The sequence below is a fragment of the Carassius auratus genome, chromosome 20 (assembly GCF_003368295.1).
Source record: "Carassius auratus strain Wakin chromosome 20, ASM336829v1, whole genome shotgun sequence".
NCBI classification, from domain to species: Eukaryota; Metazoa; Chordata; class Actinopteri; order Cypriniformes; family Cyprinidae; genus Carassius; species Carassius auratus.
In genome coordinates this window covers 23,577,013-23,589,020 of record NC_039262.1, presented here as the reverse complement: position 1 = coordinate 23,589,020, position 12,008 = coordinate 23,577,013, and the positions used below count along the sequence as shown (strand labels likewise).

The window sequence follows — 12,008 nt, the reverse complement described above, 5'->3', positions numbered from 1 at the left end:
TTTTGGTTTATTGAATTATAAAAAACAAATATTGTTCTGTTTGAACCTGAGAGTGCATGTGGTCCAGCCTCTTCTCCTTTAAGAATTAATTGCTGACTGCTTTATTCTTTTTTACATTAACAAAATTAGACCCACCCCTTACAGATTTTGCCATTTTCCAGTGATGTAGATATTCCTTTGTGATTGTCTGTACTCTACAGATTGTGATTGTACTCTAACAATGAATGTGCATTCCTAAAATATATTAGAAAATCTATGTCATTGAGCAATTAATTATTAAATTGGCATCTAGATGGTGGATGGTGCTCTGCAAGAAAAAATATGCTGTGGGAGTATGGTCAGAAATTGTAATTGGCCGAAAAACTGGTTTAATGATTTGATGCTATACAAGTGTATGTCAGATAAAAAAAAGAAGAAAAAAAATAAAAATAAAGATATATATACAGTACAGACCAAAAGTTTGGACATACCTTCTCATTCAAAGATTTTTCTTTATTTTCATGACTATGAAAATTGTAGATTCACACTGAAGGCATCAAAACTATGAATTAACACATGTGGAATTATATATGGAATTATATATATATAACAAAAAAGTATACATATATATATATATATATATATATATATATATATATATATATATATATATATATATATATATATATATATATATATATATATATATATATATACACTTTTTTTGTTATGTATATAATTCCATATAAATAACTTTGTGATATTTAACATTGTCAATTATGTTCTTTGAAATTGCAACATTGTTTAATGTATAAATGTAAAGTTTACATGTATTTGTAATGATTTTTTTCAATTGTAGAAGTCTCTACGAGTCAAGTCTGATGTCAGTTCCCCAAGATGCCTTTGCAAATATGGTCAATATCTCAAGAATGTAAGTACATTTTTAGAGACCAGAGCCATTTGTCACATACATTTATATAGCTATAGACTATATGTATGCATGTATGTATATACACACTGAATTCTTGCTAAGGGAATAAAAAGGGTCAAACTATGGGTGTATTCACACCAGAAAAGTCTGCTAGTTCACTTGCTTTGGTCTGGACAAAATACAATTTTTTTTTTTTTTAGAATGGTTGGCTTTTACTTCGCCTTTTTTGCAAGTGAACCAGAAATTGTAAACAAAACCACACATGTGGTATGGTCATCCATTCAGAAATTCTCAAGCAGGGAAAAGCAGCAAGTGCAAAAAATGGCTGATTATGGAGATCCTTGGTAGAAAACTTTAGATGTCAACTTAACCATCAACAATTTAAACAGTCATCTTTGCTGAAGACTGACTCAGAAAACAAGTTAAGTCAAGTCGCCATTATTTAGGGCTATATAGCACTTTTTACAATGCAGATTGTGTCAAAGCAGCTTTACAGTATAAAAAAAATATTGTGTTAAAAGAGTTTGCTGTTCTCCTCTGGCCGGTTTAATTATAGGTTATTAAATTTTATTAATTTATTAATAAAATGTATTAATAAAATATTAATCATATTAATCATTTTCTTACTATTTCCCCCCGACACATTCATGGTAACTTTTTCTGGGGCTTTGCGGCAGGCTTCAGCATATTTAGCATGTTCAAGTCACGTTGCTGTGTGCAATGATCATGGAAACTCATCATTTGCATGTATTTTTAAGCATTGCGGTCTAAAAAGAAGTGATTTAAGCCACTTAAGTGCAAACTACAGCACTAGATGTGCGAGCAGTCTGTTTTGGAGTGTGATTTCTGCAACTGGGTCAGATCATGTTCACACCTTAAATGAACCGTTCGAGTTCATTTGGAAGCGGACCGAGACCACCTCTTCAGCTTGGTCTCGGGACAGTTGTTAGGACCACAAGTGAGTGTGATTGCTGTATACACACCTTCCCAAAAAGATCTGCATCAAGAGCAGAAACGAACTTGAGTTCGATTCCATCAAAGTCAAGTCGTCACCTTTACTTATATAGCACTTTTAACAATACAGACTGTGTCAAAGCAGCTGAACAGCATTAAATAGAAAAATAGTGAGTCAATAATGCAAAAAGGCAGTTCATCATTGAATTCAGTGATGTCATCATCCAGCTCAGTTCAGTTTAAATCTGAAGTATCTGTCCAATCAAATCAATAATATCGCTGGAAATTAAAGGGTTAGTTCACCCAAAAATCTAAATTATGTCATTAATAACTCACCCTCATTTCGTTCCAAACCCATGAGACCTCAGTTTATCTTCGGAACACAGTTTAAGATATTTCAGATTTAGTCCAAGAGCTCTCAGTCCCTCTATTGAAACTGTGTTTACGTTCTACTGTCCATGTCCAGAAAGGTAAGAAAAACATAATCAAAGTAGTCCATGTGACATCAGAAGGTCAGTTAGTATTTTTTGAAGCATCGAAAATACATTTTGGTCCAAAAATAGTAAAAACTATGACTTTATTCAGCATTGTCTTCTCTTCCGTGTCTGTTGTGACAGAGTTCAAAACAAAGCAGTTTGTGATATCTGGTTCACGAACGAATCATTCGATGTAACCGGATCTTTTCGAACCAGTTGACCAAATCGAACTGAATTGTTTTAAATGGTTCACATCTCCAATACGCATTAATCCACAAATGACTTAAGCTTTTAACTTTTTTAATGTGGCTAACACTCCCTCTGAGTTCAAACAAACCAATATCCCAGAGTAATTCATTTACTCAAACAGTACACTGACTGAACTGCTGTGAAGAGAGAACTGAAGATGAACACCGAGCCAAGCCAGATAATGAGCAAAACATTGACTCGTTGAATGATGAGTATTCTGCATATATCCCTCTCCTTGCGATAGGAATTTGTCTTCTTGTTTTGAGCTTTCAGTGCAGAAAATCCAAAAATAGTGCAGACATATAATTGAAGGGGTCAATTGATGCGATTAATTTTTTTCCTTTCTCTTTGCAGTGTTACAAGCTCTTGGTGCATGAATAAGTTCTGTAAAGTTGCAAAGACTAAGTTCTCAAATCAAAGAAATTTTCTTTATCAAAGTTAAGACTCTGCCATGCCCCCATAAAATGGCTCATTCAGAAAAGCACCCACATGTCTACGTCACTGTGGAAATATTTGCGTAATGATACCCAAATGTTCACGCAAAGAAAGAAGGCGTGGTTTCTGTAACCACTATGCGCTATTTACAGATGAAGGTTTAATGGCTTATTTACAGATGTAGTACTGAGGTGAAATGCCATCACAAATATTATAAGTTTTTTTTTTCTCTCTGCTTAGTGGTGGCAACTTGAAATAACCCTGTATTTTCTTTTTTTTTTTTTTTTAATAAAACTCTGGATTTTAACCAGATTTTCTCCATTTTCTCCATAGCTATCTGTCCGTGGATGTCTCTCTGAGCAGATTAGAGAAGCATTCCTTCCACAACCTGAGAAAGCTTACTCATATGTAAGTTAAAGTATCCTATATATATATATATATATATATATATATATATATATATATATATATATATATATATATATATATATATATATATATATATATATAATCAATCAATCAATCAATTAAATTAAATTAAATTAAATTAAAAGAACATTTTATTCATTTTAAGATTTTAAAGTTTAGTCTTGTTTAAAATTATGTAATCCTTTGAAACAAGCAGACACCAAAAGTCACACAGAATAGAACAGAAAATAAAACGTTATTTCAAGTAAATGAACCAACTGTATAACATGAAAACAATATAATTGATCATATATATAATAGAGACAACCGATTGGTTCTTTTAACAAATGAAACTATTAAACAAATAAACAGATTAAATAATGACTACAGATTAAATAAACATAATTTACATGCAAATGAAGTAAACGTGAATGTGGTAAAATCACATTTTACATAAAATACATACAAATTCTCAAGAGATTACATTTATGAAACAGCATTCTATATTTAACATACACTTTTTTTTAACCCTGAAGCCAGAAATATATTTATGTACATGAATGCAAATATATCCATATTTATTCTATATTCTCTAGAAAGTGTAAATACAACAGATTTCTTAAATAAATTATATACTTAAATTTTAATGCACTGGGTAAAATTAAACAAAAACACAGGAACTGGAATAATGTATACACATAACAAAGAAGAGAAAAAACAAACATTTATTTACATTTAAGGTTTGGAACAAAACGTCTAAGTTACATACGTAACCCTTGTTCCCTGATGAAGGGAATGGAGACATTATGTCAAGACTTGACATAGGGGGTTTACTTGAGAGCCCCAATCTGCTCTGACTTTAAGAGAAGATGCCAATGAAATTTAGCTAATGGATTTTGCATGCCTGAGCCACTTCCCGTGTATACGGGTATAAATAGGCAACAGGTGCATCCACTCATTAGGTTTTACGCTGAGAAGCTGAGAAAGTCTCCCTGGCAACCAGCAATAGTTCGAGATTGAGGCATGGGGACATAACATCTCTGTTCCCTCCATCAGGAAATGAGGGCTATGTACATAACCGGGATGTTCCTTATCTGTCGGTCACTACAAGGTACGTTGTGATTCGACATAGGGGGTCCATGGAAAGTGCCACAACATGAACCCTGTCACAACCCTGTGGCATTGCAAAGGTCATAACCTTCCCAACACCTCCACACACATTTTATTTATTTGCACCCACACGGACCATAAAAGGTGAGTACATCGCTGCTGTTGATAGCCATGCCACTGCTCCTACCATAGAAACATTTCGACCCTCAAGAAAGGTGCTTCACGCCTTTCCTGTTTGTTGTTAACAGCTTCACAGTAATGATGGATCATCTGGTTGAATGGAGAGATAGAGCTGTGTGTCATCAGCATAGCTATGGTAGCAGAAGCCATGTGCCTGTATGGTGGGACCCAGTGATGTAGTGTATATGGAGAAGAGGAGGGGTCCAAGAACTGATCCCTGAGGAACCCCAGTGACCAGAATCTTACACTGTGTCAACACTTCTTGTATTAAACTCATAGACAGTATAAAAAAGGTTAAAAGGATTCATAAGCACACAGTTTCAGCCCTGCGGTGAGTAGATTCTCCTCTGATTGGCCATTGCGTTCCAGAAATCAACAGCTGAGTTTGTGATTGGCTACATTGCGCAAACCTTTTAACAATGTTATAAATAGAAACTTTGCCTAGCTTGTGCATATGAATAATTTTAATGTTAATATTAGCTGCTCTTTTTGCTTTTGTGCAACAGATAAATAACAATTTATATGTTTTAGACACCTTATGTTTTGATAAATAATTTTTGTGTGAGTCTCACTCATAATTTTATTCTCAATTTTCAATTTTGAAGAGGTGTCCTGCGCTGCAGGTCTCTAGTTTGTAGCTGTCTATAAGAGAAGTGTTTAATGTAGGTTTTTTGAGCAGTGAGGTTAATCAAGCCTGCTTCAATGCAGTGGGGAAGATCCGTGAGGTGAGATATGTTGATGATGTGTGTGAGTGCTGGTTAAAGTGCAGGATAGATTGCTTGGAGAAGGTGTGAGTGGATTGGGTCTAGAGGGCATGTTGTTGAATGCTTGAGAAGAGATGTTTTGATACTTATGCCTCAGTGAGGAGACAGAAGGAAAGATGGGAGTTTTAGCAGTGGGTGTGGTTATTTTGAGGTCCTGTGTGTGTGAGGCTGGGAATTGACTACTGATTGTTCTAGTTTTGACTGTGAAGAATGTGGTGAAATCATCAGCTGTTATAGAAGTGGTGGAGGGGGGAGGGCGTCTGAACAACATGCATTAGGAAAACAGTGTTTCAATAATGTAAAATGACAGTTAAAGGCAGTTCATCATTGAATTCAGTGATGTCATCTCAGTTCAGTTTAAATAGTGTCTGTGCAATCATTTGCAATCAAGTCAACTATATCCCTTTACTGCCATGCCCAATCCTCAAACACAAACCTTAAGAAAGGCCTGTGTTGAGAAAGAATCGAGACATTAATGTGAGCATCGTTTAGGTCGACCGCTGCAAACCAATCCTGGGGCTGGATGCATCTGATAATGAGCTTTTACATCAACATCTTGAATGGAAGCTTGCGAAGGACCCGATTCAAGACTTGCAGTCAGGGGGGCACCACAGTCCTCTGAGAGGCTCGACGTGCCAGACTCGACGGTGTCTCAGCATGAGGATAAGATGCTCTCCAGGATGCAGGGGGACACTGTCACTGATGAGCAGGCCAGGTTGAGGCCCACAGTAGAGCAATGTCAGCTAGAGGATGTGCTGGATGGCCTCATTCTGTTGGGAAAGGCCTTGGCAGCATTGCAGAATAGGCCACCCTGTGAGATGGGAGTGTCAAGAAAGTAGAGCCAAAGATTGTGCTTTCCGGAGGGTGAAGTCAGTCGCCGTGTGCAGTTCCTGCATCAACCCCAGGTCAGAACTACTCTCATGCATTTGTTTGAGTGCCTTGGCTTGGCTTGGCTGATCTGAAGGAAAGCCATGACATGCATGGCAGAATTGCATCTTGGCCTGCAGCATAAGCTTTAGCGGTGAGAGACGCTGTCAGATTACAGACTTTGGATGGGAGATGAGTATGAATCCTCCAAGTCGTGGTGTTTTGCAGGCACAGGTGCACTGCTACAGCTCTCTCCACCTGGGGTATGTCAACGTACCTCCTAGCTGCCCCACCATCGAGGGTAGTGAGGATGGAGGAGGCAGACAAGAAGCTTCTGGATGAAAAAGGGGCCGTCCACAACTTTGTCCACATGCTCCTCCCGGAAGAAAGGCACGAGGTCCAATTCGGCGGTGACAACAAAGGACACCGCTGTTAGTGCCATCACACCAGTGTCTCTCAGTCAAAACGAAAAGGCTTTGTGGAGAATAAATCATTCACCCACTCGGCTCTGAAGCAAAAATCTAATGAGTGGATGCACCTGTCACCTATTTATACCCTTATACATGGGGAGTGTGGCTCAGACATATAAAAATTCACTAGGCAGATTTCATTGGCATTTTCTCTTAAAGTCAGAGTGGATTGGGGCTCTTAAGTTACCCCCTATGCTTAAACGACATAACATGCAGTGACCGACAGATAGTAAACCAGCAATGAATCCCTTATTAAATGCACCCATAATTTTACTGAGTTGTTCTGCCACTGTAGTTCCTTTTTAGAAGTTTTCTTATTGTAGTAGAAAAATGTGCTTTCATTTAGCATGTCTGGCTAAGTAAACTGAACAAGAGAAAATTACATCAAAGAACTATTATTCCTATCATCTGCAAAAATAATGTGAGATGAATTCTGTTAAATTAAGGCATAATTTCCAGTTAATTTTAGGGTACTATCTCTTTCATTCAAGTAATTCAAAAATAACATTTTCAATTCATGTAATCTATCTCTCTCTCTCTCTCTCTCATTTCAGAGAAATAAGAAACACAAGAAATTTGACATTCATCCATCCGGAGGCTTTTAGGAATCTCCCTAAATTACAGTATTTGTGAGCAAAACACTGTCTACATACTTTTGGTCTGCAAATTGCAAAAAGTTTTGTCATGTTTTCCTGTATAAATTTTTATATTGAGGTTTATGCCTAAAACAACAAATAAACAAATAAATACAAAAGCTGAACATTTACATGTAACTAGATATGAACAGCTGTATTCCAACAATGCAGGGCTGTTGATAAAGAAGAAATGCACAGTCAGTAAAGTAATAACTTCTGCTAATAATCGATTAGAAATCATAAATAATGTTAGATTACATATATATTATATTATATTTTATATATATATATATATATATATATATATATATATATATATATATATATATATATATATATATATATATATTAGGGGTGTAACGATACGCGTATTCATATTGAACCGTTCGGTATGAGGCTTTCGTTTCAGTACGCGGTACGCATTATGTACCGAACGGTTCGTTGGACTAATTAATTATATTTGAAAAAAAAAAAAAGGAAATATAATGATATGCGTTCAACAAGGTAGCCCAATAACCCAAACGACGTAACAGGCAACGCCCCTGACACCCCAAAGAAGAAAAAAACACCAACTTATATGTTTATGTTAGGCTACTCAGTCAGGCACTCGCTCACTCAGTACGAGCTGAAGTCGCATTGCAAAATAGCCAACAAACCAGAAATAGAAGATCCTCCAATAACCAACAGGTCTGGTGTTTGGGTGCACTTTGGATTCCCTGTAAGCTATAATGGTGATGGCAAGAGAGTGGTGGATAAAAAAACAACGGTATGTTGCATCTGCTACATGACAATAGGGTACACCAGCGGGAATAAAAAAAAAAAAAAAAAAAAAACACCAGCGGGAATACTTGAAGCATGTTAAATCATTTACGCCGTGTTGGGAACTCAGAAACGAAGACCATGAGACTCTTGGGTAATCTTCAGCAGGATTCTTTATTGAGAACGCTCTGTGTGGCGCTGCAGTCATCAAAAGGTCTCACTTGTCCTTAAGACATTGTAGATTATATACATTCAAGTGGGAGGGATCCATACAGTAGAGGTGGAGACCTTGGGGATTTCCGTTTTTCATTTTCCTACCTAATTTTGAATGCCTGCCTATACTAATGCTACAGTGTAAGCTCAGAAAGTTTGGTATAATTTCAAAGGAAACCCTTTAAAATTACATAAAACACTGTTGAAATTGATAAAAATGACAATATATGCTGTCTGTGTTATAATAAATAGGGAAAAAAACAAGGCGCTTTTTTATTTTATTTGTGTAAACTGAAGTTTGAAATGGTATAACTCAGGCATTGAAGGGGCTGGCAACTTCAGACCAATGTCTTGTGATTCTTCCAACTGTCAGCTATTAGAGGAAAACAGAAATTTCTTTCTATCCTAATCTATGCAAAAGTTATTCTATTCCAACTGAAGGAAGGAATAATACCATTTTTGTATAAAATTTTTGTCTAAATAAGTATGAAGTCATCTTTTGCACACTTGCAGTATGGAATAATGTGATCTCTGTATATTATTTGACAGAAAACACTCAGAAGTTACATAAAAAGCTGCTGTTTGTGACAAATAGTATTATTTATGTTGTTTCACATATGATGAACCATCTCAATACAATGTGCTTTTTTGTGTGTGGGTTTTCTGAACAGTCTTTGAAAGAGAATAAGTCAAATTACACAATAGCAACATGCATAAAATTATAAAAAATATCTGGTCTATCACAATCTAAAATAGAATCCACAATCTCCAGCTTCATATCGTTTCATTTATGTCTATTCTGCATCGTGTAGAGATTGAGAGACCTCGCCTGTCTCTTTCATATTTCATATTTTGATTTTTTATCAGCGTGTATGTTGGTTTCGTTTCTGACACAGCGTAAACAAGCTCCCCGAAGCTTTTGCGCGAACTTCGGAGCGTCAACAAACTAATTTATGTTTATTCCCCCAGTACTGTACGGATTACTGTACATTCACTGAGATGCGGTCGAACACTGCACAGTTATGAAAATAAACATATTAGCTTATTGCTAGCGAAGCTTCCAAGCCTCAGAATAAAGAATCAAATGTATGAAAGCGAGTAGCACGCGTATAGGCTTACCAGATGCGCGTCCTGACCTCTCCACGGCGAAGTTGGCCACCCATAACTTGTTTTATGAATATTATGCATTATAAATCCGGAGATTCGGCCATTTGTAGTTTTGCCTCGCGTGGCCTTTGTTTAGAAGCAGCAAAAAACTCAGTTTCCCAGACACCAGTGCGTCACACGAGCGGAAAAGGAGTGGGCAGTCGCTGTCCAGTTCCAGCACCCCCGCGGTGCTGAATCACACCTTCGATTGGAGGGAACGACTTGTGAATGGCAGCTATCAGGACAAATAGCGCTTCACAAAAGAGATCAGACGTCTATAGCAGAAGAAAGGCATTTAGACCCGTCTATATGACTTGAAGATCTTTTCAATAATACAGCCCTTGGAGCGCTTTTGCGCACTTGTACAAAACGCTTTATATCTCAGCAATGGAAGCACGCAGAAACGTAAAAATGGTCTTGTTTGAAAGAAGAGATTCTAATCTAAAAGATTATATCGAGTATATAGGTATGCGTGGCTGTTTGCGGCTGACTGAAGCGGTGCAAAATGTATAAATAATAAGGTGAGAAATTTTACATCGCGATTCTGTTGAAGATCATTCGATCTGTGATTGTCACACAATAAAATGATCTACATCATCAGATTCCTGAGAATGAGAGCTTTCTTGTGATATATGACTTGACTGTTTTGTGAAAAATATTTTAAATACACATTCTTACGAAAACGTATTCGCAATCGTTAGATGGAAATTTATGGGGGGGGGGGAATATATTTCTTAGCTTAATTTGACTACTTTATGTATCATAAAACCCCAATTAATGGTATTCTTTGTAAAGAAAACACTCTAAGCTTTCAAATGAACCCATTTTCGGGCAAATGCCATATAAGGAAGGATATGCAAATGAGACACAAACATCTGGCATGCTATTTTCGGACCCGGTACCGGGTCTGCAGAGTTTAAGAGGTTTTAACAAAGCATGCAAATGCAATCAGGAAAGTACCAGACACTGGCATCTTCCCAGCCTTGATCTTATCAGCATAACAGTGTAATTTAAATACAGAGGTGCCTGACAGTATCACTGATACCTTCACATTATCATAGAGACAAAAGGCACAGCTGTGCCTTGAGCTTCAAGGAAGAACACAAAGACAAAAGATTAATGTTTCAGACACTTGATTTTCCTGATTTGAGCTTCTTGGATGTCAGCTTTAGTGTGAATTTAGTGTGAAGTGTGAGTGTGAAGACTTCCTCATAGGTTTATTAACCCTCCCGTTTATTACCCCAAAATGTCTATTATTATATTGGAACCTAGATTTAACATTTTATAACTTTGTAATCCCACAGTCCTCCCGTTGAGAGTTCTAATAACTCTCACATAAAACAAATTAAAACTTTCTTAAGTCCATTCTATGGCCTATGTTTGTTAACATAAGCCCCATCTTCAGTTGTGTAACTTGAAAAGGTTACAGGCACGTTTAACTTATTCTGTGTCTTGTCCTAGATTTACTTAGGTGTATTTTTAGAACCATAACTGTTGACACATATGGCATGGATAGTAACACGTTGTACGAACTACATGAAGACACAGAAAATATCATGTAGCATAAGAGTGGAAGTCTTGAAGTCCATGGCGTCCGGATAGCTGTGAAGTCTGTTTTCTGTAGTCCATTTCGCATGTAGATTCAGTCAGATGACTCTTGGTCCTCATGAAGCTTGTTCATGGATGTCTGAGGTGATGCTTTACACCAGGGTGTCACATATGGAAATTACTTCTCATGCACGCATACCTGCAACACAAGAAAACAAAGAAACAGCAGACCAGCAGTATTCATGCATAGACATTTTTAGACTTCTGTTGATCGTATAGTGGTTTAAAGTCTGGTGATCATATAGGGTTTTTCTCAACCTATTTTTAAGTAATTTGACACCTATGGACCAGTGAGGTGGGGATAAAACTATGGACAGGGGAAACCTATGAGGAAGTCTTCACCACAGGGTTGGCCCCCGAGGCCTGTTGCACTTCGGTTCATCCCTGGGCTCCTCACTGGTCTGTGTGTGTCCTAGTCTGTCCCTGTAGCTGGTGTGCAAACTTTACTTGTTGACATCTCCATTCTCTAATGAAACATCAGTCATAACAAGACATCATAACCTAAAAAGAATAGGAGTGACTGGAGTGTGCTCTAGTATAGCCTTGAAAGCTGTGAGTGTACTTAATGTTCCCTCAATGAAAGGAAGTGACAGTAAACATATTTACTAAGGATGTTTCATCTTTGTTGCACATTACTGGGCAAGTTAAGCACTCACAGCCCTTACAGTTAACACCTGAGCAAGCTGCTCCAACAGTTAGGTGACGTGGGGAGGGGCAGATTCAGAGTGGTAAGTAGACTGAGTAGGAGCTGAGTAAAGCTGTTCATTTCTCTTAATGTCTTCTTGCTTTTTCTACACTCTTTCATCCAGTGTCCAGTTTTACCA

General features: G+C 37.1%; 1 protein-coding gene across 2 annotated transcripts in view; it reads left to right on the top strand.

The window, feature by feature from the left end:
* tshr (thyroid stimulating hormone receptor) overlaps positions 1 to 12,008 on the top strand; it is a 56,864-nt gene that overhangs the window by 21,062 nt on the left and 23,794 nt on the right. The window contains exons 2-4 of one of the 2 annotated variants that reach the window (XM_026291548.1): positions 839 to 910; positions 3,358 to 3,432; positions 7,378 to 7,452. In XM_026291548.1, coding sequence (XP_026147333.1) covers positions 839 to 910; positions 3,358 to 3,432; positions 7,378 to 7,452 — 222 coding nt within the window. The remainder of the gene's footprint in view (positions 1 to 838; positions 911 to 3,357; positions 3,433 to 7,377; positions 7,453 to 12,008) is intronic. The other variant, XM_026291550.1, reaches the window with a different exon arrangement.